Source organism: Heloderma suspectum, chromosome 1 (assembly GCF_057233095.1).
Source record: "Heloderma suspectum isolate Gila_16-S chromosome 1, 16-S_ref, whole genome shotgun sequence".
NCBI classification, from domain to species: domain Eukaryota; kingdom Metazoa; phylum Chordata; class Lepidosauria; order Squamata; family Helodermatidae; genus Heloderma; species Heloderma suspectum.
Genome location: NC_139458.1, coordinates 439,665,046 through 439,691,346, shown reverse-complemented (window position 1 = coordinate 439,691,346; position 26,301 = coordinate 439,665,046). Strand labels below are relative to the sequence as shown.

Here is a 26,301-nt window from a genome sequence, read left to right as displayed (position 1 = left end):
TTTGCCTTCAATCCTCCCCAGCATCAGGGTCTTTTCCAGGGAGTTTTCTCTTCGCATTAGGTGGCCAAAATATTTGACCTTCAGCTTCATTATCTGTCCTTCCAGTGAGCAGTCAGGGTTGATTTCCTTTAGGATGGACTGATTGGACCTCCTTGCAGTCCAGGGGACTCGTAAGAGTCTTCTCCAGCACCACAGTTCGAAAGCATCAATTCTTCGGCGCTCAGCCTTCCTTATAGTCCAGCTCTCACAGCCATACGTTGCTACTGGGAAAACCAAAGCTTTGATTAGACGGACCTTTGTCGGCAAGGTGATGTCTCTGCTTCTTACTATGCTGTCTAGGTTTGCCATAGCTTTCCTCCCAAGGAGCAAGCGTCTTTTAATTTCATGGCTACAGTCACCGTCTGCAGTGATCTTGGAGCCCAAGTAAATAAAATCTCTCACTGCTTCCATTTCTTCCCCTTCTATATACCAGGAAGTGATGGGGCCAGATGCCATGATCGTCGTTTTTTTAATGTTGAGTTTCAAACCAGCTTTTGCACTCTCCTCTTTCACCCTCAACAAGAGGCTCTTTAGATCCTCTTCGCTTTCTGCCATTAGGGTGGTATTGTCTGCGTATCTGGGGTTGTTGATAATTCTCCCAGCAATCTTAATTCCGAGCTGTGATTCATCCAACCCGGCGTTTCTCATGATGTACTCTGCATATAAATTAAATAAGCAGGACGACAATATGCAGCCTTGTCGTACTCCTTTCCCAATTTTGAACCAATCGGTTGTTCCATGTCCGGTTCTTACTGTTGCTTTTTGACCCTCGTACAGGTTTCTCAGGAGACAGGTAAGGTGGTCTGATACTCCCATCACTTTAAGAATTTGCCACAGTTTGTTGTGATCCACACAATCAAAGGCTTTAGCATAGTCAATGAAGCAGAAATAGATGTTTTCCTGGAATTCTCTTGCTTTCTCCATGATGCAGCGAAAGTTGGCCATTTGACCTCTAGTTCCTCTGCCTCTTTGAAACCCAGCTTGTACTTCCGGTAGTTCTCAGTTCACATCCTGCTGAAGCCTAGCTTGTAGGATTTTGAGCATCACCTTGCTGGCATGTGAAATGAGCGCAATTGTGCGGTAGTTTGAACACTCTTTGGCGTTGCCCTTCTTTGGAATTGGAATGTAAACTGACCTTTTCCAGTCTTGTGGCCACTGTTGAGTGTTCCAAATTTGTTGACATATTGAGTGCAGCACTTTAACAGCATCATCTTTTAGGATCTTAAATAGCTCGGCTGGAATACTGTCATCTCCGCTAGCTTAGTTGTTAGTAATGCTTCCTAAGTCCCACTTGACTTCACTCTCTAGGATGTCTGGCTCAAGTTCAGTGTCCGCACTATCATGGTTATCAGGGACATTAAGATCTTTCCTGTATAGTTCTTCTGTGTATTCTTGCCACCTCTTCTTAATCTCATCTGCTTCTGTGAGGTCCCTGCCTTCTTTGTCCTTTATCATGCCCGTCTTTGCACAAAACGTTCCCTTGAGATCTCCGATTTTCTGGAAGAGATCTCTAGTCTTTCCCATTCTGTTGTTTTCCTCCATTTCTTTGCATTGTTCATTTAAGAAGGCCTTCTTGTCTCTCCTTGCTATTCTCTGGAACTCTGCATTCAGTTGGATATATCTTCCCCTTTCTCCCTTGCTTTTTGCTTCCCTTCTTTCCTCAGCTCCTTGTAAAGCCTCCTCAGACAGCCACTTGGCTTTCTTGCATTTCTTTTTCTTGGAGATGGATTGAGTTGCTGCCTCCTGAACAATGTTACGGACCTCCGTCCATAGTTCCTCAGGCACTCTGTCTATCAGGTCTAATCCCTTAAATCTATTCATCACCTCCACTGTGTATTCATAAGGGATATGATTTAGGTCATACCTGAATGGTTTAGTGGTTTTCCGTACGTTCTTCAATTGAAGCCAAAATTTTGCAAGAAGCAGCTCATGATCTGAGCCACAGTCAGCTCCAGGTCTTGTTTTTACTGACTGTATAGAGCTTCTCCATCTTTGGCTGCAAAGGACATAATCAGTGTGATTTCGATATTCACCATCTGGTGATGTCCATGTGTAGAGTCGCCTCTTGTGCTGTTGGAAAAGAGTGTTCGCTATGATCAGCGTGTTCTCTTGGCAAAACTCTATTAGCCATTGTCCTGTTTCATTTTGTACACCAAGGCCTTGCTTGCCTGTTATCCCAGTGATTTCTTGACTTCCTACTTTGGCATTCCAATCCCCTATGATGAAGAGGACATCTTTTTTTGGTGTTAGTTCTAGAAGGTGTTTTAGGTCTTCATAGAACCGATCAACCTCAGCTTCTTCAGCCTCAGTGGTTGGGGCATAGACCTGAATTACTGTGATGTTGAGTGGTTTGCCTTGGATTCATACTGAGATCATTCTATCGTTTTTGAGATTGTACCCCAGTACTGCTTTTCCCACCCTTTTGTTGACTATGAGTGCTACTCCACTTCTTCTAAGGGATTCTTGCCCACAGTAGTAGATATGATGATCACCTGAATTAAATTTGCCCATGCCTGTCCATTTTAGTTCGCTGATTCCCAAGATGTCGATGTTCAATCTTGCCATCTCATGTTTGACCACCTCCAGCTTACCTTGATTCATTAATCTTACATTCCAGGTTCCTAAACAATATTGTTCTTTACAGCATCGGATTTTCTTTTCACCACCAGACACATCCACAGCTGAGTGTCCTTTCGGCTTTGGCTCAGCCGCTTCACTCTTTCTGGCGCTACTTGGAAATACCCTCTGCTCTTCCCCAGTAGTATATTGGACACCTTCCGACCTGAGGGGCTCATTCTCCGGCATCATCTCTTTTAGCCTTGTGATACGTTCCATGGGGGGTTTTTTGGCAAGAATCCTGGAGTGGGTTGCCATTTCCTTCTCCAGTGGACCACATTTTGTCAGAACTCTCTGCCATGACCTGTCCGTCTTGGGTGGACCTGCACGGCATAGCTTATGGCTTCACTGAGTTACGCGAGCCCCTTCGCCACAACAAGGCAGTGATCCATGAAGGGGAATGGCTGGAAGTTCAATACAGCTATTGCTTCTTTTAAACATACGTTTTGGCAATGTCCATTGGTTATTACACAGAAAATGTTTGTAATGGAACAGTCTTTAATATTCACTGATGTACACACTCTTAAATTATTTACCTGCTTCATGGAAATTAACAAATGATCAGCATAAAAGGTCAGCATAAATGCTCAGCTGTCAAAAGGGTGCAGGATCCCCTGCACCCTTTGGCAGATAAAAGATTGATATTACAACACTGGAAGGATAAACACTCACCTATAATGCAATGGATTGAAGACCTTGTAACACTTCCACATTTGAAAGACGGATACTTATTTGGATATTTGGTCCACTTTTGTTGCAGCCCATGTATAAATTGCTAGAAAGTTGTATGTATTTCATACAAATCCATGTATGGATATTTTAAAAATGGGGGAAAAATAAATATTTCCGGGTGCCCATGAGCATCACGTTGGGGACCCCTGAATTATAGTATCAAAATATAGGTACCAAAATATAGGCATAATTTGGTACAAAATGTTTAAATAGAATTTGAAGGATTTCCAAGTTTTTAACATGTAAATTGAATAGTTACATCTCAGACAATTAGGAGCATTGTTTTATAATGGTGTGCTCCTACTTGTGATGGTTCCAGAAGTAGCATTTGATGACTGTGTCTCAGCACTGGGGCAGCTATGCTGTGGGGGCTGCTGGGTACTATTTTGTCTCCAATCCTTTTTAATGTTTACGTGAAGCCCCTGGGGGTGGTCATCAAGAGATCTGGGGCAAGGTGTCATCAGTATGCTGATGTAACAGAGAAATAGAGCTGGGTGAATAGGGAGGGGCCATGCATATTTTGAACCAGTGCCTGGGCACAGTAATGGGTTGGATGAAGGCCAACCGAGACTGAATCCAACCCCCTGCTCAATGCAGGAATCTAAGTCAGAGCATCCCTAACAGGTGGCTGTTCAGCCTTGTCTTGAATGCCTCCAGTGTGGGAGCGCCCACCACCTCCCTAGGGAATTGGTTCCATTGTCATATTGCTCTAACAGTCAGGAAGGTTTTCCTGATGTTCAGCCGGAATCTGGATTCCTGTCACTTGAGCCCATGATTCCGTGTCCTGCAGTCTGGGATGATGGAGAAGAGATCCTGGCCTTCCTCTCGGTGACAACTTTTCAAGTACTTGAAGAGCGTTGTCCTATCTCCCCTCAGTCTTCTCTTCTCAAGGCTAACCAGGCCCAGTTCTTTCAGTCTCTCCTCACAGGGCTTTGTTTCCAGTCCCCTGATCATCTTTGTTACCCTCCTCTGAACCCTCTCCAATTTGTCTGCATCCTTCTTAAAATGTGGTGCCCAGAACTGGACACAGTACTCCAGATGAGGCCTAACCAGTGCTGAGTAGAGGGGAACTAGTACTTCCCGGGATTTGGAAGCTATACTTCTGTTAATGCAACCCAAAGGGGCATTTGCCTTTTTTGCAGTCGCATCACCTTGTTGGCTCATATTCAGCTTGTGATCAACAACAATTCCAAGATCCTTCTCGTTTGTAGTGTTGTTGAGCCACGTCTCCCCCATCTTGTAACTGTGCATTTGGTTTCTTTTTCCTAGGTGCAGAACTTGGCATTTATCCCTATTAAATTGCATTCTGTTGTTTTCTTCCCAGTGCTCCAGTCTATCAAGATCACTTTGAATTCTGTTTCTGTCTTGCAAAGTATTAGCTATCCCGCCCAATTTGGTGTCATCTGCAAATGTGATCAGCATTCCCTGCACCTCCTCCTCCAAGTCATTCATAAAAATGTTGAAGAGCACTGGGTCCGGGACTGAGCCCTGCGGTACCCTGCTCGGTACCTCTCCCCAGTTTGAGAAGCACTCCTTGAGTCCGATTCTGTAGCCAACTGTGGATCCACCAGATCGTTGTTTCATCTAGCCCACTTTGAGCTAGTTTGCTCATCAGGAGATCATGGAGCACTTTGTTGAAAGCTTAAATCTTCCATGATTGCAAAATAGGTTGGTTTTGACAGCTTGAAGTAGCCTATGTTAATAAACCTGCTTACAAAATCTTCTGTTGAACTTAGTGGTGGATTGGGGGAAGGGTACTGTGGGAGAGTTGAAGTAAACAAAACTAAAATGTTCAACACTCACATGTATGACTCATGATTTGACATGCCGGGTGGAGAATGCAAGAGGCCTGGGCCACAGCACCTGGTTGAGTTCTCTGTAGCAACGGAATTCCGCTCCCTCTGGTGAACAGAACGTCTTATGCTCCTTAAATGTGTTCAGTCACTTTGTGGATGCTTGAGCTGGATCTGGGTTCAGTCAGAGAATGACAGGGATAGGGACGATGTGGCTCTCCAGATGTTGGATGGCAGGTCCCATTATCCCTCACCATTGGCTATGTTGGCTGGAGCTGGTGGGAGCTGGTTTAACTGATGCTATGCTTTCTCAAAGGCAAAGATGAATTAGATGGCAGGCCTGGTTTCCATTATTTCATATTGAAATTTTTGTCAGAGTAACATTTTGATGAAAATTGCAGGTAATGTCAAAGAGGCATTTTTAACACGGAAGAGGATCAGGAAGTTCTGCAGGAATGAGGATTGCCCTCAGAAACTGAAATTATAACCGTGGGGCCAAAATCATTTGTTCCCTCTTCTCTTCCCCCGTCCCCTGTTCTGAAACCCCACAAAGCAGCTTTCAATCAGTTAATATCTTTGCATAGCATAAAAACGAATAGCAGAGCAAGAAATGATAAAATTAACTCCCTAAGAATGATACATAACAGACCAGCATAATAAAAGATTAAGAAAATCTCAGTGGGGAATCAGAGCTGAAACAGTACAGTCTTTTCTTCATGGGGAAGGGCAGTAGCTCAATGGCAGAGCATATCCTTTGCATGCAGAACATCCCAGGTTCAATTCTTGGCATTTCCTGGCAATACTGAGAAAGACCTCTGTCTAAAGTCCTGGAACGTCACTGCTAGTCAGTGTAGACAATACTGAGCTAGATGAACTCATGGTTTGACCCCGTATAAGGCAGCTTCTTATGTTCCTATGACATCAGATTTTTAATAGTACTAAATATAAGGGTTTTCAATTGGAGCACACTGAACTTTCTTGATATTTACTGCAGTTCTCATCAGCAGTTAGTGGAGGGAAGATTACAGGAGTATGATTATGAGATGACAGTGTGAGCCAAATCACACTGATTCAGATGACCACATTCAGTGGTCTCATGTAGATGTTAAGATGGGACAGAATAGAGCCCTGCTGCACACCATAGCATAACCGTCTTGGGGCAAAGCAAGAGTCTCCCAGCAACACTTTTCAGGAAATGGCCATCGGGGTAGGAACAGAACCACTGGAGCATAGCACCCCAATCCCCATCTCAGAGATCTAGTCCATGAACAATGGTATCAGAAGCTGTCAAATGGTGGAAGAGAATAGGGAATGTCTCACTCCCCCTTCTCCCAGCATAGGTCACCCATTGAGGTGACCATAGAAGTTTCAATGCCAAACCGAGGCCAGACACTGGATTTGAGATAAAACCAGATACTTGGTGTCATCCAAATGTCTGGAATTGCACAGCTAGTGCATATCTACAACATCTGGGACTGTTGCCAAATCTGGGACTTGTTTAGCTTGTTTGCGGGAAAAGGCAAGTAAGGGGAGACATTAGAGGTGTACAGAATTATGCATGGTGTGGAAGTAGTGGATAGGGAAACATGCTATGAAGCTGGTTGGTGGGAGAGTCAAGACAGATAAAAGGAAAGACTTCTTCACACAGTGCATAGTTAAACTATGGAATTTGCTACCACAAGATGTAGTTGTCAGGATTGATTCTGAGTGCAGGGAGATAGTTAGCAGCTCAGATTGGGGATGCATTTTCCCAAGCCAGTTCAGATACCAGTAGGCATGCTTCTCAGATTACTAACTCCCAGATGGCTGGGCCTGATGCCCCCCCTTGACCCCCTCTGTGAGAAGCCGGGAGGAGGAGAGTGGGGGCTGTGACCTAAGAGATGCTAGACTACAGCGCAGAGCTAAGAGGGACGGTCGACCAGGTTAGCGATGGGCGAGGGCAGCATCACTGGAAGGGTGGAACATCCCTCCCTCAGTTAGTCTAGCCAGCAAGCCTCACTTCAAACTGTAGGCAACTGTGTTCCCATTTGAATCCCCTGGAGGCATTCCTTTGTAGCCTGAGAGTCTTTGAGGATTTGCATCTGTACCCGACCTGTTGATAATGAATTAAAGGCCTGAGACTGAAGCCTCTCTATTTGTGTGTGTGTGTGTGTGTGTGTGTGTGTGTGTGAGTGAGTGCATCAGGAAAGAGGGGGCCCAAGGGAAATGTGACAGTAGTGATGGCCACCAGTTTGGATGGCTTTAAAAGGGGGTTAGACGAATTCCTGGAGGAGAAGGCTATCCATAGTTACTAGTCCTGCTGGCTATGTGCTGCCTCCAGTATCAGAGGCGGTATGCCTATGTACACCAGTTGCTAGAGAACATGGGTGGGAGGGTGCTGTTGCATTCATGTCCTGCTTGTGGGCTTCGTGTGGGCAGCTGGTTGGCCACTGTGTGGACAGAACGCTGGACTACTGTAGATGGAGCTTGGTCTGAACCATCATGGCTCTTGCATTCTTACATAGTGTAGAAATATATTCAACATGATTTTATTACCCTATGGTCCTTGAAACTGTGGCCTTTGGGGAGGTTTGTTTATGTGGTTTTAGAAGTTGTAGGCCAAGAATTGTATACTGCTAATTACCACTGAAACTGTGCTGGTTTGGTACCTGAGCTTGCAGGATCAGTTTTGGAGACATTGGCTGGCGCTTTATGGAGTGTATGTAGGCATAGTTTCAGTTTTTGCCATAACTGCGCTGTTCAAGATCGTTGTTGGTTTTTTGTCCTGTCGTATACTGCCCAGTTGACTTTGCTTCTCATTTCATTTCATAGGGATAGACTTCAAGATCAAAACAGTTGAATTGCAAGGAAAGAAGATAAAGCTACAGATATGGTAAGTGATCCTTTTTTCATGAAGGTTGTTTATTGAAGGCAGAGGTGAGAAACGAATGGAGGCATTATGCTTACTCTCACTCCCTCTCAATGACCCATGCGTTGTCCTTACATGTAAACCAGATCATCATGTTCACTGGATGTTCAGTTTCCTGATGCTAAGTTTACCCATGTAACTAATTTTGGAATGAGGAGAACAAATGTGTGTCATGGCAGCTGAGAGGGGCAACTGTGGCAGCAAACTGGACTGGGAAAGGGTGAACATCCTTGCAATTAAGATTTTTTTCCCCCAGAAATATTTCTGCCTCCTCCAAACACCTACTTTTGACCTGGATATGAAAACAAGCAGACATGTGGCATATTGTCCATCGGGTATGTTAGTAAAACTAAACTAAGTTTGCTGAAGAAATCGGAATGTGTGCATGTGTGTTTAAGGTATTTTACCTGTTATATGTATTTGTAGTTACATGAAAGTGATCATATGCCACTAGCAGTGTATGTCACGGATCTGCTGGTGGCCATTCTACGAAAGTGACATAGTTCTAGTGACTCAGGCTGAGTTTCAGTTGCTTTAATGGAATTAGGTTTAATAGCAAACAGTGTAAAAATCATGGTGTTGGTTTCGCCTATGACATTTCTGAGCAATCTGTGTCTAATCCTGGATAAAATAAGGGCTGAGGTTCTACTAACTGTATTGATCAGATTTATACACTTTTCCACTTTCAAGGTGGCTAACAAAATGAGTCACTAGGATAGAAATGTTCATGGGGTAGCCATGTTTGTTGCAGCAAAACCAGCAAAGTCTTGTGGCACCAAGCTTTCTTGGACTACAGTCAATTTCATCAGATGCATCGGGTATTGTCTGAGTTACGTACGTGTGTGTGTGTGTGTGTGAGAGAGAGAGAGAGAGACAGAGCACGCACACACACATAGTGGGAAGAGAATTGTAAACAGTGAGGTCAAGAGGGAATTGAAATGCAGAATGTAGAGAGAGAGATAATTAGCTTAACCCTCATCTGCTGTTATGGGGGACTTTCTTTCCCCAGGCTTATATTGTGTTGCTTAACTTACACATAAGTAGACCTACAATCTAGTCCTTCTAGGCCATTGTCATCTGCATGGTAGTATATGATGTCCTCACCTGCCTTTTACAATTTTCTTTCTATAAACCAAAACATGTCTGGGACATAAAATATCCCACAAAGTCTATGGATTTTCATCATTGGGGTGTTTTTGACATCCCACACAATGTAAAGTATTGGGTCATAAAATGTCCCATGCCCCTTTGATTAAACTACAGGTTATCTTAGACTGTTTTGAGTGCCAGGAAGAGGAGCAATTCCCTCCCTCACCCAGACACTGAGAAACTGAAACCTAAAATCCCTTGTTATGCTGATTGTAATCTGCTGGGGGAAAGATCAATCTCCAGTGGACAAAACTTGTGGAAGCCTGTTTCCACAATGGGAGAAATGTGCTGGGGGACAATTTCTTCACAAGTATTGAACTTGCTGAAGCATTGATAATCAAAGACTTAACTTACGTAGGCACACTGAGAAGGAATAAACTGTACATCCCACCCAAGATGCAGCCACATCTATGCAGGGAACCACTGTCATCTCTGTTTGGTTTTGACTGTGACTCTACTTTGGTATCGTATATTCTCCAAAAAGGGAAAGCTGTCATTCTCCTCTCCTTAATGCATCATGATGTGCTGGTGCATGGGGAGTCCAAAAAGCCAGATATAATTGCACATTACAGTGCCACCAAAGTGGGGTGGATAACCTTGACTACCTTATGAGGAACTACGCCAGTAAGCATAAAATTAACAGGTGGCCATGGTGCTTTAAAAAAAAAAATATGCTGGACATTGCAGCCATAGCCAGCTATGTGTTGTGGGTCCGCACACATCCTCTGTGGAGAGTAGAGTGCCAAAACGGAGAAGGCACCTGTTCCTTACAGCTCTCAGGAAAGAACTGATACATCCCGAGGTGCAACGAAGAGTGCAAGACATGCCAAAGTGCGAGCATCAAGTCTGATGCACATGCTGTGGGTTGTGTACACCAACCTTTGCCTCCGCCTGTACAACTCTCTGGATCAAAAGGATGCTGTCACTTCTGCGCTAGAGCAGTAGATTAAAAAAAAACCCACCGGACAGGGAATCAGCTGTAGGAGGTTTGTTTGTGAGGAGCACTGCGTCACTGAAGTAAAGTGCTCTTTGTGCCAGTAAGCCGGCACAAACAATGGCCTTTCACAGGTAGGGATGTTAAGAGAATTCTGCCACGAACTCCAGTTCTTTAGAATCCAGCCCCTCGGAGTCTGTGGTGGAACGGACCACCCACCTCCGCCACCCCGCGAAGTTGCCCCAGCATGGATCCTACCTGCCACCGGCCTGGTCTGGTCCGTCCGCTGCTGATCTGCAGAAGAAAATGGCGTCCAGCATAGCAGACGCCATTTATGTCCCTTCTCTTTGCCGTGATAGGCTATGTAAAGATTTATATAGCCTATCACGGCAAAGAGCAGGGACGCAAATGCCATAGCGGACGACCTTTGCGTCCCTGCTCTTTGCCGTGATAGGCTACATGAAGATTTATGTAGCCTATCATGGCAAAGAGCAGGGACACAAATGGTGTCTGCTACACCGGACGCCATTTGCTTCCCAGCGGCCAGAAGTCCGCCAGCAGCCAGAGCCAACCGGCAGCTCCATGGAATCGCCACAGGGCAGAGCCGGCTGACAAGGATTCCAAGGAGGAGGGACGAATCGCCTCCCCCCCCCCCCCGCGCGGACCCCCCTCGGACTCCAGGTAAAGGGGTTTCATACATCCCTATTCACAGGGGACATTGCTTCACTGGAGACAGTTTTGTGTATGGGGTAGAAAAATGACCCTGAAGAGGAACAACGCTTTCATGCCAGGTTGTGTTGGGGTTCTGCCATCTTTGGTTCAAAAACATTGTTTTTATTGTTTCTAATGAAAAATAAAAATATTTGATGTTTGAAGATTCGGAAATGCTGTTAGTTACTCTGTGTGCAAAAATTGGGGGTTACTGTATATTCCCAACAAACATTCTACCTTATCTGATTGTGTGTTTTCTGGATCTGGGTGTTTTGCTATTGTTAAACACTTCGCTATGATGAACAACAAAAAAATTGGTATCGTGGGACATTTTATACCTCCAAATGTATTGGAATTCAGGTTGGGGTCCAAAAAGACCCCAAATATGACATTTGTTAGGTTTTTCTAGAGACTGGATGAGGATTAACAGTGGTCATTCACAAAACACTTGTTGGGTGATAACACATACATCCTAGCATTGGTGATAAATACATGTAGTGTGATTGCCAAGAGTTGAACCTCTTGATGAATTGTAGTTCAGCCGTTTCATGTTGCAATCTGTCTTTGAAGTTCCTTTATTCTCAAATGGTTACTGTGACAGGTCACGGCGTAAGGTCAGTGAGTGTGTCCTGCGAGGCTGAAATGTTCCCTCACTGTTCTTTTGAATATTGCCATTTCTGATGTCCGATTTGTGTCCATTTATTGTTTTGTGTGGAGACTGGCCTGATTGTCCTATGTAGAATGCATCAGAGCCTTGCTGGCAGATGATGGCATATATCTGCTACAAGATTCTGATATGGTTAACGTTATTAGGTCCTGTAATAGTGTTGCCAGAGTAGATATGGGGACAAAGTTGGCATCTGGGTCTGCCTTGGGGTCTGGTTCCTGTGTCTGTATCTCTGTTATGTAGTGTGTTGCTGGTGGGTAGCTGTGTTTGGGTGGCCCATCCTGTACAATCCCCCACACAGGCCTCAGGTCAGGAGAGGGCAACCTGGTGCCCTCCAGATGTTTTGGTCTATAGCTCCCATCAGCCCAAGGCAGCACAGCAAATGGTAAGGGATGATTGACTAATTTGATCCCCGCTGTGAAGGATCCCGCTGGGAACAACCCCAACCTCCTTGTGAGGTAGGACCGCTCAGGACCTAATCCCAGCTCTACTTCGAAAAATAGACCTGGCCAAACCCGGCCTTCCAGTCCCCCAAAATACCCAGTAGCCACCCTCCTAAGGCAAGAGGCACTGAAATTAGCACTGAGGTTATGCAGAGAAATCACACCAACTAAAGGTTGGAGAAAGGTTTACTAAGATAACAATAAAGGGGTAGAAGGAAAGGGAAGAATGGAAGTAGCAAGTTACACAAAAAGGTACAAAGCTATATGGAGAGCTTCATGAATGCATACCCAAGCCAAAATAACAAAACTACCTGGCCTATCCTTGCATACCTAAGTATGGATCTCCCTGGATAGCAGCCAGCTGTCTGCAGGTCCAGAACCACCAGGACGAAGGGAGACCCCATGCCCCTACCTCAGCCCGCTTTTAAATCATTGACACATTTGAATGGTTTTAGCTGGAAAGTGTAGGCGACATTATAAATGGTTTTCAGTGGTAAGTGCTGGGAATCGGATCTTAGTAGACTCTGCCGAAGTGTGTTTGGTGCAAAAGCTCAAGAGTTCTTCAGCAGTAAGAAACGTCACTCGTACATACATGACCAACATGCACAGCTGTTGGCATCTACTTCGTCATAAACTGGGCGGGCCCTCCTATGCATTCAAGTGGCAGATGGGGAAGGGCGGCAGATTGTATCCCACCATCACACACTCTCGGGGGGGGGGGGGGCATCAAAGTGGGCAGGTGCTCCGGAGAGCCCCACTGGCCGCTCTGCCATGGTGGCAAATCCCAGAACAGCCAGCCGCCGATGTCCTGCTCTCGGGGGTGAATAAAGCACCCTTCAGTTGTAAAGTGTCTGATTTGAGGACACCCACCCCCGGCCACTGATATTGTATCTCTTTCCACATGTATGCTAATTGGGCATGTATCCCTTTTCTCTGTCTTCTCCCTCCCTAAATTTTCTCTCAATCTTTTTTCTTTCTTGTTAGTTGGCATTGAGATTTTCTCCCACCCACATGCCACTATGTTTCCCTTTGCCTCATTTGTTCTGCCAGCTTAACTCCTACGGCTCATTGTCTCTTCTCTCATACTGTCTTCTCAGATTCGGGGTCATCCTTTCAGTCCCCCTCTTGCACCACCAGTTGCACCCATGACTGCTACGCTCCCATCTGCTCCTCATCCCCAGCTTCTGTTTCGCCGTCTGCTTAGGAAAGCTGCGTTGGTCTTCCTAGGTGAAGGCAGATGTAATATGAAGCCCCTTGCAGCAGCTTTCTCTCAGCTTTGCAGCTGAAATGCAGACCTGTGTGCTAGGGAATCGAACACTAGCCTTGCTCCTGCTTCAGGCAGGCTGCCTGTCTTCTGCTCCCATCACCGCCACCACCACCGCCTCCTGTGGCTGGGCCAGGTTAACAAAGCATCCCGCAGATGCTAGAGGGTCGCCCACCTCCCTGCAATGTGAAGCTGACTACAAGGGAGAGTCTGGCAAGCCTGATCTCCTAGCTAGAGGATTATTAAATACAGTCTTATCAGCCTGCAGGGTAGGGGTGGGGTGTGTGTGTATACCAAGCACTGAATTAAATATGCAGTTAAACAATTAAACTTGCCAGTCAGAATAGCGCCATTGATCAATGAAACCTCCAGACGATGCATGGACAGACACTTCTGTTTGAGTTTCCACCAAGCCATACTCCCAGGTACTTTGGAAGCCCCAATATAGAAAACTTGTTTTTCTCCATTTTTTTGTGTGTTTTTATGAGAATAAAAAAGCATTCTAAAATTGGTGACCAACAAAATCTGGGTTGAGATACTTAATTGACTAGAGAGACCAAGCTAATGGGAGTAGAACTACGTTGCTTAAAAGGGTACAGTAAAGGCAACAATTCCCTCCAGTGCCAGAAGGACTACTTAGCATTTCAGAACATGATGATGCATTATAGCTATTATATGATGCTCCTATTAATATGAAAGCATTAAGATTACAAAACCACTTCCCTTCTAAAAGCATTATTCTCCAGGGTGGATACTGAACTTTCAACATATACCCAACTTAAGCCACTCACTATTCCAGTATTACTGCTTTTATTTTCTCATCTTTAATATTTGTTGTATTAAAGTTCCAACCTACTGTAGTTGTGGTATGAACAAGTTCACTGTCTTAAGAGTTTCTGGGGTGTGAATCTCTGCGCTTTGTTCTCCTTGAGGCGTGCATCTTATTTAGCAAGTGCTGTGTACCAGATGTCAACCCCACTTCCTCCAGCCCTGGCCAGTAGCAAGCTATCCTGGTGGAGAATGAATAAGTCCTTGTGCGTCTGCTAGGCGGCTTCTGCAATAATAAATATGTTATTCCTCAAGATGTCTGTTGCAGCAAAAAGAAAACACATAGCTGCCCCTCAGAGGATGATGCAGGAAGGGATGTTGTGGTGGTGCTGTTCCTGAAGGGGATGGGTATGGATTGACAATGGATAATGGGAAGAAGTGCTTTAAACTGTGTGGTATAGTGGCAAGAGTGTTGGACTAGGAGCTGGGAGATCCGGGTTCTAGTCCCCACTTGGCCATGGAAGCTCACTGGGTGACTTTGGGCCAGTCACACACTCTCAGCCCAACCCACCTCACAGGGTTGTTGTTGTGAGGATAAAATGGAGAGGAGGATGATAATGTAAGCCGCCTTGGGTTCCTTGCAAGAGGAAAAAAGGCGGGGTATAAATGCAGTAAATAAATAAACTGGATTTCTGTTCCAGGTGCTCACATAGCCAGAATTTACCTTGATCTCCTCTGTTCCTATTGATAACTAAAGCAGATGGCGCTTGGGAGGGGCAGCCCTCCTGCCCCCCTACAACATTACTCTGCTGTTCTTTTTGAGGCTGTACGGTATCTTTGCCATTGATCTTCCTAAGCAATGGTAAATAGAGGCAGAAAAGAGTGAAGAAAAGAGGCCCAGTGGTCTTCAACATTTTTATTAATGACTTGGAGGAGGAGGTGCAGGGAATGCTGATCACATTTGCAGATGACACAAAATTGGCCGGGATAGCTAATACTTTGCAAGACAGAAACAGAATTCAAAGGGATCTTGATAAGCTGGAGCGCTGGGCAGAAAACAACAGAATGAAATTTAATAGGGATAAATGCCAAGTTCTGCACCTAGGAAAAAGAAACCAAATGCACAGTTACAAGATGGGGGATACTTGCCTCAACAATACTACAAGCGAGAAGGATCTTGGCATTGTTGTCGATCACAAGCTGAATATGTGCCAACAGTGTGATGTGACTGCAAAAAAGGCAAATGCCCCTTTGGGCTGCATTAATAGAAGTATAGCTTCCAAATCCCGGGAAGTACTAGTTCCCCTCTACTCAGCACTGGTTAGGCCTCATCTGGAGTACTGTGTCCAGTTCTGGGCACCACACTTTAAGAAGGATGCAGACAAACTGGAGAGGTTTCAGAGGAGAGCAACAAAGATGATCAGGGGAATGGAAACAAAGCCCTATGAGGAGAGACTGAAAGAACTGGGCATGTTTAGCCTTGAGAAGAGAAGACTGAGGGGAGATACGATAGCGCTCCTCAAGTACTTGAAAGGTTGTCCCAGAGGCGAAGGCCAGGATCTCTTCTCCATCATCCCAGAGTGCAGGACACGGAATCATGGGCTTAAGTTCCAGGAAGCCAAATTCCAGCTGAACATCAGGAAAACCTTCCTGACAGTTAGAACAATACGATAGTGGAACCAATTCCCTAGGGAGGTGGTGGGCTCTCCCACACTGGAGGTGTTCAAGACAAGGCTGGACAGCCATCTGTCAGGGACGCTTTGACCTAGATTCCTGCATTGAGCAGAGGGTTGGACTTGGACTCGATGGTCTTAGAGGCCCCTTCCAACCCTACTATTCTATGATTCTAAGTTTTTCAGCCTCTCATAATACGAGAACCCAATGTAGTTGTCCAATGAATACTGAACGGTAGGAGATTCAGGACTCATAAAAGGAGGTACTTCTTTACACAGCAGTGCATAGTTAAAACTATGGAATTCACTACCACAAAGTGTAGTGATGGCTGCTATCTTAGATGGCTTTAAAAATCGGGGAGGGGGTACAGATTGGAGGGTATCACTGGTTATTAGTATCACTGGTTATTAGTCATGATGGCTGTATATTGCCTCCAGGATCAGGACAGGAAGGCCTGGCGTGCTATGGTCCTTGGGGTCACGAAGAGTCGGACACGACTGAACAACAACCACCACTTGCTGGGGAACCTGAGCAGGAGTGTGCTATAATCGTACCCATGTGCTACTTGTGGGCTTCCCACAGGTTTCTGGTTGGCCACTGTGGGAAGAGAGTGCTGGACTAGATAAGCCTTTGGTCTGATCCAGCAGGGCTCTGTTTGAGTTCTTTTGAGAACTCAGATACTAATGAAGGCTGTTTAAGATGCTTCTACAAAAGAGTGATCAAGTGTCTTCAAGGGTAGCAGAACTGAAGTAGAATGGATGTATTTATGCCTCATTCTGGTCATTTAATGTCCATCCTACTTAGCAGTACTTTTCACCTGAAGCTTTGCTAGATGGTTGAATGTTTTCTTCTTTCCTTCCCAGGGACACGGCAGGGCAGGAGCGGTTTCACACCATCACCACCTCCTACTACAGAGGTGCCATGGGAATCATGCTAGTGTATGACATCACCAATGCCAAAAGCTTTGAAAACATCAGCAAATGGCTCAGAAACATCGACGAGGTGAGCAGTGGGTGGGGAAGATGTTTGTGCTTTGCTGTGAAAGGGCTGTATGGCAAAAAGTGACTCTTTGGAACCGAGCAAGATGTGTTTGCCTCAGCAAAAAGTGCTGTTGCATATAAAATAATTTCTGATTTGGCAGGGACCCTGTTGTTCCCACAATCATGACATCAAGAGCTTCTGTATCTAAACTATCATTAAGGGCTGTCTGTCCAGCCTCTTCTTGCAGACTTCCAAGAAGATGCTTCTGCAGCCTCTTGAAGCAGCCTGTTGCATTGTTAAACTGTCTTCCTTAGGTTAAATACTAGATAAGTTCTTAATCTGTTTTTCTGTTACCTAGACTGACTGTATTTTGGTAGAGAGGGTCTCATAATCTCATTTCCTTTGCCTTAACTAACCATGGCCCCAGTGTCCCTCCCCTCAAACGTTTTCGTTAATGCTAAGCACAGGAATTGGTTCTTAATCGTCCTTCCCTCTCCTTTATAAAGGCACGTGACCAGAAGATGTGTGTGTTAGTGAGACGGGAAATAGACTTCTGGGCTACTGACTGCCATTGAAAGAACTGAAAGTTCTTAAGCTTTGAAAACATTATAGGAAAGACTTTCCTAGTCCATGTGCCAACCATCAGGCACAAACTGTCTTCTGTTGCTTCAGAATAACAATGTTTCTCTACCTAATTTCAAGATGTCAGCCTTCTTAAATAGTAGAAGGTTTGGTTCTGCATTCTTCTAAACACTGCAGTATATGATGGATTGCTCAAACTGAAATAGATGACTTGCTTTCAAAAGCATGTTGGTACGATGCTGTGTGGAAACGTAAGGTGTTTTTTGGTTGCACCCTAGCATGCCAATGAAGATGTGGAGAGAATGCTTCTAGGAAACAAGTGTGATATGGATGACAAGAGGGTGGTACCCAAAGCAAAAGGTGAACAGGTGAGTGGCAGTTCAGCAAAGAGTCTGCGCTGGTGGCAGGATGGGCAGAGGGATCTGAGAAGGAGGCCTCTAGCTTCCTCTGGGCAATCTCTGGACAGCTTGAACCACCTGGAACCATGCTGTGAGCATCTGTTGCCTGGAGCGGTCTGTCTCAAGTGTGGACTGAGGGCTGGGAGGCTGCAGCTAATCTGCACGTGATAAAACATTTCTACAGTCCCAGCAGCTGTCTAACTTGAGTTGGTAGATGTGTTATATTTGCTTCATAGAACTGTCATTTTGTTACATGCAAATGTAAACAACAAAGCCCAGTCTTCAGATGAGTGAGTGCTCTTCCTTGATTTGACCCATGTAATATTCTAACCTGATTTGATTTCAGTGAGGACTAGAAGCTTTCCACTCCCTCTTTCTCTGGACTGATTTGTGTCTTGCTAAATGTGTTCAACTTGCAGAGTGTTAATAAGCTCTTTCCTCTTATCCCCCACACTATGAGAGAGGTATGAATGTGTGAATTCTTCTTTGTGGTCTCTGTGCATCACACATATGGGCTCTGCACCTGCACGAGCCTCAATCTGGGAAATTTCCAAAGCTGAGAAAAATTTTGGCAGGAACCCTCCCCCACTGTCCTAGTGTGCATGTCCGGGCAGGTTCCCGCCTATTCCCTCAGTTCTTCTTCAACTGCCAACTGTGGTGCCTTGTTGGGAAACTTTGTCCATGTAGGACTGTCTTTTTTTGCTATTTAGCTTAGAATTTGTTCTGTCTCTATCTCCTATAGTTCTTTCACTCTTTTCAGATTATTTTATTTTGGTATTATTTTTCCTTTCAGGGGAGAGTGGTCCGTTGATCGCGAGCCATTCACCTCAGGGCATATGGCCTTGAAGGCACCCTTTCGGAAGTGCTCGCAGTGTGGGAGTAAATTGCCGCAGTCAGACAGGCATTTCCTTTGTCTTTTTTGTCTCAGAGGGCATGTGGGAGAGGCGTGTTCATTCTGTCAGGGTTTTTCCAAGCAAGCCTACAGAAACCATGCCGATAGACTGCGAGCAGAACTTTGGGAAAGGGCACTGGCTGCTGTTGAGACCCCCCTAAAGCTCCAATGGCACAGACGTCTGCCTATGCAAAAGTAACTCGCACGGGAGAGAGGTCTGAGAGAGTGCAACTGCCTGCCTCTCCCTCTGTGCCAGCTCTAGCCATAGGCAGGACGGAGAAACCACTTACTCTGGGGAGATCTTTGATGCTGTCTACAGCTAAAAAGTTGTCAAAGAAGGCTTGGATGCCTAAGACCGCAGACCTGGAGAAACAGAAAACAGGGAAAGATGAGAGAAAATCTCATTCAGAGCATCCAAGAGACCTTCCTCCGCTGCCACCGTTGTTAAACTCGCCAATATCGACAACATCTGAGCTATTGGTACCAGGGCTTGAAATGGAGCATGCATCGACGCTGAGGATTGACCTGGTACAGATAGCTTTGATGTCAGAGGGTGAAACTAGGGATTCCACCCTGCCTCGTGACAAAGGACAGGATCTAGCCCCCCAACCACCTCCGTTCATACCTCGACGCTGAGAGTCGCCTCAGTCTGCTACCAATAATGATCAGTCTGATTCTGTATCATACTCCTCTGTTGCTCCATCAGTCTCATCTCTGGATGGGGCAGTAGGTTCACAAGACCCCATTTCACCTTCGGAAGATCTAGACCAATTTTCTGAACAAATTGTGAGAATGGCACAATCCTTAGGAATAGAGACACAGCAACCCATCGAACATCTTAAGAATCTGGTGTTTGATGCTGTTAATGTCAAAACATCAATGCCTGTTGCTATTCCCTTCTTACTGACATTGCTTCGAACTTTGAAACAGCGTCTATGTCGCCTGCTTCAAAGAGACAGGAGAGCATGTGCAGAGTACTGGAAAGGGAACCGAATTTTTGTTCACACATCCGCACCCTAACTCTGTAATTGTCGAATCGGCACAAAGTCGCTCCCACAAACAACATTCTGCTCCAGTGGGTAAAGAGGAGCACAGACTCGACCTCATGGGCTGTAGAATCTATTCATCTGCAGCTTTGAGCCTCAGAGTCGTGAACTATCAGGTCACTATGGCACAGTGTTCAAACGTTCCTGTGGGAAAAGATAGGATCGCTATGTGACCACTTACCTGATGATCAGAGAGAACTTGCCAGGGTGTTCCAGGCTGAAGCGAGTCGAGTGGCAAGGCAACAGATCAACACTGCCTGTCATAAGTCGAACTGCAGAGTGAAGGCTATGATTGGCGCAATTGCTCTTTGACGGCATGCATGGCAGTCTCAAGAAGATCCTGTATTGAGGATCTTCCATTTGATGGCATGGGTTATTTAATGCGACCACAGACAACGCTATGGACTCTGTCCAGAAAGTGAAGGCCATAGCCAAAGAGATGGGACTCACTCAGGCTCCCGACCCCCTTCAAGCCTTGTCGCTGGTTCCGACACCCAGGTTTCCAACAACAGAGACATCAGGGCGATTGATACCAGAGACAGCAGCAAGGTCAGCATCTGTTTTGCAGCAACAGTATACTTCATCTTAAGTTCTGACCTACCTACCGCAAGCCTGATCCTGGAGGTAAGAATTGTCTTTGACTCAAGTATGATGTGTCCTCAACCACCAGTCTTCAAAGTTTCGGTCTCGTCTTTCCCAATTTCTCCTGGCCTGGAAGCAAATCACATCAAGTTCTCAGATTTTTGGGTGCTGTCAATAATCAGCAGAGGATACAGGATCGAGTTTGACGCCCTTCCCCCACTCTGTCCAGTCTGTCCAACGCCACCATTGGATGTTTTGAAAGTGGAGGTAGCTTTACGTGTGCCCAATCATCAAATTCTTCAAGGCCTCTATTCTTGAAACGTTACCGTACCAAAGAGAAAAGGAGGGCTATGTTCAAATCTAGATCTACGAGACGTGAATTTCTTCATCACACTTAGGAAATTCTGTATGACTGTTGACCACAATATTGCTGCTGTTGCAGAGAGGTGACTGGTTCGCATCAGTCGTCCTCAAAGACACATATTTCCACATAGTGATCACAAAGTCAAGCCAATGTTATCTTCGCTTTGCCATTGGGGTGCAGGCATACCAGTTCTGCCTCCTCTCATTGGGTCTCTCCACCGCACCGAGAGTCTTTATGAAGTGCATGGCACAGTGGTTTGTGCCCACCTCCGGTTGCAGGGGGTGACTCTCTTTCCTTACATTGATGATTGGCTCATAGCGGCACCCTCCTGTCAAGGCCTTCTTCGCTCAGTCTGTCTCACCTGCGAGCTCTTAAAAGCACTTGGCCTTTATATAAACATTCAGTAGTCTTCTTTGGAACTGAGCCAAACCATTCAGTTTATAGGCGCAGTTTTGGACTCCGAGTGGGGTCAAGCCTTTCTCCCACGGAATCGAGCAGATGCACTAGTAGCTTTAGTAAGAGAAGTCTTTTGTTTCAGCACAGTAACCGCCTTTTCCCTCCAGAGGCTATTGGGACTCATGGCCACTAAGACAGTGGTAGTACAATTTGCCCGCCTTCGAATGATAAGCCTCCAGTTATGGTTCAATGAGGTGTTCGATCCTTCAGACGACGCAAGGCACATTCGCCTTCACTTCAGTGGTGGATGTTCCTCCGTCGTCATCTCTCCAGAGTGCCTTTTCACTGGGCATTGCCATCCAGGTCGCTTACAACAGACAAATCCCTACAGAGATGAGGAGTGCACTGTGGATCCCTCAAAAATACATGGTCTCTATACAAAATTGGAACGGGACAAGCACATCAAGTTCCTCGAGCTGCTTGCAGTCCAGAAAGCATTGAAGGCTTTCAAGCTTGATGTCTGCAGCAAGGTGGTGCAAGTTGCATCTGACAACACAACCATGGTTTATTATTTAAACAAGCAAGGGGGAATGAAATCCCCCCCCCCCTTAGTGACACTTACGCTAGACATCTTCAGTTGGTGCATTGCGAAAGGAATCTCCCTGATAGCAGTACACATGGCGGGATCCAACAGCATTCTAGCAGATCACCTAAGTTGCTTGTACCGAGTGTCACATGAGGGGCAACTCCATCTTGAGTTGGTACAGAGTTTGTTCAGTTGTTGGGGAGACCCTGTGATAGACTTGTTTGCAATGGAGACGGGGTGTGTGAGAGTTATTGCAGCAGAGCAGGCATAGGTTGAACCTCACTGGGGGATGCCTTCCTTCTAATTTGGAACCAGGGGTTTTACTACCTCTTCCCGCCATTTCCACTGTTGACTCAAGTATTCTTGAAGATTCCAGACGACAACACAGACTGCATAGTCATAATCCTGTGGTGGCCATTGCAGGGATGGTTCACCCCATTGCTTCAGCAGTGTTGGCATCAGTGTCTTTGACTCCCAATGAGACTAGATCTCTTGTATCAGTGGGACGGCCACATCCGACACCCTGAACTTCAAACGTTGGGGCTGAAGGCATGGAGGCTGCAACCTTGCATGATTTGTCACAGTTTTCGTAGCCAATCCAAACGGTCTTAGAGGTAGCTAGGAAGCCAGTAACTGGACATTCCTGTGCCCTTAAATGGGACAAGTTTTTGGCGTTCGTGACTTCAAGAGGGTTAGTCCCAGTTACCTGTTCCCTCCTTCTGATTTTACAGTTCCTGTTGTCTTTGTTTGAAAGGGGGTTCAAACTCTTGCCTATTAAGGTTTATCTGGCAGCGATTTCAGCATTGCATGCACTGACAGTGGGTTTAACTGTTTTTTCATGCCCCCATACTTGGCAGTTTCTTTGAGTATGAAATCTTCGGCCTCCAGTTAAAGTTCCAATTCCAAGTTGGAGTCTGTCAGTAGTTCTCCAGGCTCTAGCAGTTAAGCCCTTTGAGCCTCTAGCAACAGCAGATCTCCAACTATTATCTTGGAAGATAGCCTTTTTGGTAGCGATAACTTCTGCCAGATGGGCTAGTGAGCTAGCAGCTCTTAGCGTGGATGAACCTTACATGGTCTTCCACAAAGATAAAGTTGTTATTTGGCCAGATGTGCAAGTTTTACCGAAGGTAGTTTTGGCTTTCCACGTTAACCAAGACATTGTCCTCCCTGCTTTCTTTCCATCACCAACATTGGGTTTGGAATCTAGATTGCATGCTTTGGACGTGAGAAGGGCATTGACCTTCTTTAAATCTAGAACAGAGGTTTTTTGCAAGTTGCCAAAACTTTTTGTTTGCTGTGGAGGAAGACAAAAGTGCCTCCCGCTGTCAGGTCAGAGACTGGTCTCCTGAGTCATTCGCACTATTACCCTCTCCTACCAGTTAGCTAATCTATATTTGGGTAAGGTGACAGTGCTCTCCACAAGGGCCATGGTGACATCGATAGCATTTGACAGGGGTGTCTCCATTCCGGAGCTGTGCCGTGCTGCTACTTGGGCAACCCCATTGATGTTTCTGCAGCATTGTCCGCTATGCGGTCTCGAGCAGACTGTTCCTTTGGTCATGCTGTCCTGTCGTCAGTACTGCATTCTGACACCGACCCCCCCCCCCCCCCCCGGTAAGTGAGCTTCTACTCGCCCATATACGTGATGCACAGAGACCACAAAGAAGGAGGACAGGGTGCTTTCCTGTAATTGGATCTTCAGGTGGTCATCTGTGCATTCACACAACCCACTCACCATTCCCACTTCGGTTTCATGACTGTTGTATTTTTTTCTGGGTACCAAAATGACATACTTCTCTCGGTTCCGAGGCCACATTTGGGTCTTGTTAAACCGAGGGAATAGGCAGGAACCCACCCGGACATGTGCACCGGGATGGTGGGGGAGGGTTCCCACCAAAATTTTTCTCAGCTTTGAAAGTTTCCCAAATTGAGGCTCCACACAGAGCTCATATGTGTGAATGCAGATGACCCCTCAAAGAACCACAGTTAACAGGTAAGCAACCTGTCCTTTTGCATACGGTAGCAATTCATGTTTGCATTATGTGTTATTAAAACATTTTAAAACATTATATGAATTAAATCTGTTTAATTGTTTTGTTTGTACACTTCTTCAGGGACATTAGTCTTGCAACATTTCTATATTGCCTTGTAACTCGTGTAGTAGATTTGAGCCGGCTGCCCGTTGCTGATGTGTGGCAGATTCAGGAAGCGTTGGCTAGCCTAACAGACTTTCTCCTTTTGGCCTAGATTGCAAGGGAGCATGGTATTAGGTTTTTCGAAACTAGCGCAAAAGCAAATACAAACATTGAGAAGGCGTTCCTCACGCTAGCGGAAGACATTCTTCGAAAGGTAACTGCAGCCTTGATTGCTCTCAGCCGAACATGGGGCGTGGAGAGGAGCAGCTCAACCTGAACTTGTCTGAGAGCCGTTGAGGCTCAGCAACTTAGGGTGCGCAAAACACAGATGCCCACCGCTTGCTCATAGCTACCGTGTCGGCCTCCTTTCCATAAAAATGATAGTCTGCCACCCCAAAATGTTTTTTCCACTTAAGCATCCAAACAGAAACGGATGACTGGCGATGTCAAGCACCACAGCTAATCTCTCCCACCTTCTCTGGGCCTGTATTGTGATACCATATTTTGAAAGAAGTAATTCGATAATGGTGATGATGAGGGTTTGAATTTATTAAACGCCTCTCTTTTAACCAGGCCCCAGGCGTCTTATGACAAAATTATTAAAAACATCTAAAATGTAAAACAGCTAAAAGCAATTTTCATTACAATACCAAAATGTGACGACTAAAACACCAGAAGAACCACAGTCAAAACAACTGATGCATAACAAGCCTGCCATGTGCCTTCAAACGCCTGTGAGTAGAGCAGAGTCTTGACCTTGCGGTGAGTAGGGGCCTTATAAAAACATGCCCTCTGTTCTTAATTAACAAAAATCAGTATAACCTTAAACAAACTCTGTTCTATTCAATTTATCCAGGCTATTATAGGGCACATACCTTTAAAATGGGGCATGTCTGAAGAACAGAGAGCCTGGTTTTTAAGGCCACACTCGCTGCCAAGCATACCCTACCACAGAGGTGGAGAGCCACCGGGTCCTCTGATGTGGATCAGTGGACAAAAGACCTCTTGGAGCTCACAGCTCATGGAGGAATAGTTTGCATAAAAAGAGGGAAGATAACTTCCAAAATGTCTGGCAGAATTTTTTTGTAGAACTCTTATGCTGACTGAGGAGTCTGCATAAGAGCCCACCCCTCTGCACTATCAATACCATGTTCTGTTTTATTCTTTTTTTTACCTTCCTTTCACATTTCTGCTCTCCTTTTTCCCCATTATTTTGTTTTCTTTTTCTTAAAATATAATACTGTAATAGGCAAATTAGCAGATGTGAAAGTGATGACTGTAAATGGTTTCATATGTAAGACACAGAACTTAACACCTCTCAGTGACCTGAAGGGAAAGGTGGGGGGAGGAGGAGGGAACCAGGGGAAATGGAGACTTATTGTCCTGTGTCTTGTGCCATCAACTGTAGAACTGGGAAGGAGAGAGGGAGTGTCTTTTATTGTTACAAAAACCTCTCGGTGAACAATAAACAAAACCATAGTCTGCCTCGCAAAGTTGTGAGGACACACTCACAATCCAGAGTAGTGCGGCATGACTTAAGTCTCATCAGAATCAGCGTGTGGCTAAATACCATTGTTTTTGGTAGAGTTTATCCATGACCAGCTTCTTCTGTAAAGGTAACCTAACAATGCGGGAACTCTTGTCATCAGGCGCTTTGTTTGAACATGAGTGGCTGCATATTCAACTTGCTTTGGTCTGTTTAGTGACTGAGAGAAAACTCTTGGACCTTGGGGTTTGTCTCAACTCCTGTGTGGCTTCTTTGTTTCAGACGCCTGTAAAAGAGCCCAACAGTGAAAATGTAGATATCAGCAGCGGAGGCGGTGTCACCGGCTGGAAGAGCAAGTGCTGCTGAGTGTGCTCCCCTTGCCAAGCGCCACCCGCCACCCCTCCTCTTCTTGCTGCGGAATAAACCACTTCGCCCATTTTTAACCTTCATTGTTTTTGTTCCTCATCTTAACATGGCTCCACCTTTCCTTTGTTCTTCTGTTAGAGAGAGCTCGCTGACTATAATTATCTTGAAACAAACTGTATTAAAATCATGTCTGACTTTATTTTTAATGTACCAGCTCAACTCAGCACCACATTCTCATTGTATTATAGCCCAGTCTTAACGTTAAAATTTAGAGCAATCCTTTCAGCTCCAGTCTGCAAATTGTACAAGAATAAAACTTAGCATTAACAGTTTATTTTGTACAACAGTGGGGTTTTGTTATGAATACTGTGCTTAAGTCACCATATTTGCATCAGCAAAAAACTCATTTGCCTTGAGTATGTCAATGGGGTTTATTTTGTCCTGTGCCTTACATGGAAAGGAACTTTGGTTCTCCCTCCCCCTCTTTTTCTTTCTGTTCTGGTAGAAGCAAGACAGGAGATCAAATTCTCCCATGATGACTTTACTGTGATTGATGTAGTGAATTGAGGACAAAGGGGTTAGAGCAGATATTCCAACCTGCTTGGTGTTTCCTTTCCGGGGGGGGGGGGGGTAATGCTGACCAGTTCCTGCTGCCATTTTCTTTCTCTAGCAATTTCCCCCTTTTTGCTTGCATGCTAGTTTTACCTTTTTTTTTTATGGTGTGATGTGTTAAGAGAAGGCAATACAGTATGTTTGCCAAATTTAATTCAAAGCGCTGATCACAGATCT

The 26,301-nt window shown here is 45.4% G+C and overlaps 1 protein-coding gene across 1 annotated transcript in view; it reads left to right on the top strand.

Annotated features, from left to right (window-relative positions):
- The window catches only part of RAB10 (RAB10, member RAS oncogene family), a 54,278-nt gene extending 28,434 nt beyond the window's left edge, over positions 1 to 25,844 (top strand). The window contains exons 2-6 of the mRNA XM_084829555.1: positions 7,992 to 8,052; positions 16,562 to 16,700; positions 17,540 to 17,629; positions 23,773 to 23,874; positions 25,429 to 25,844. Of these exons, the coding sequence (XP_084685681.1) occupies positions 7,992 to 8,052; positions 16,562 to 16,700; positions 17,540 to 17,629; positions 23,773 to 23,874; positions 25,429 to 25,512 (476 nt within the window). The 3' untranslated portion in view covers positions 25,513 to 25,844. The remainder of the gene's footprint in view (positions 1 to 7,991; positions 8,053 to 16,561; positions 16,701 to 17,539; positions 17,630 to 23,772; positions 23,875 to 25,428) is intronic.
- The last annotated feature ends 457 nt before the right edge of the window (positions 25,845 to 26,301 follow it).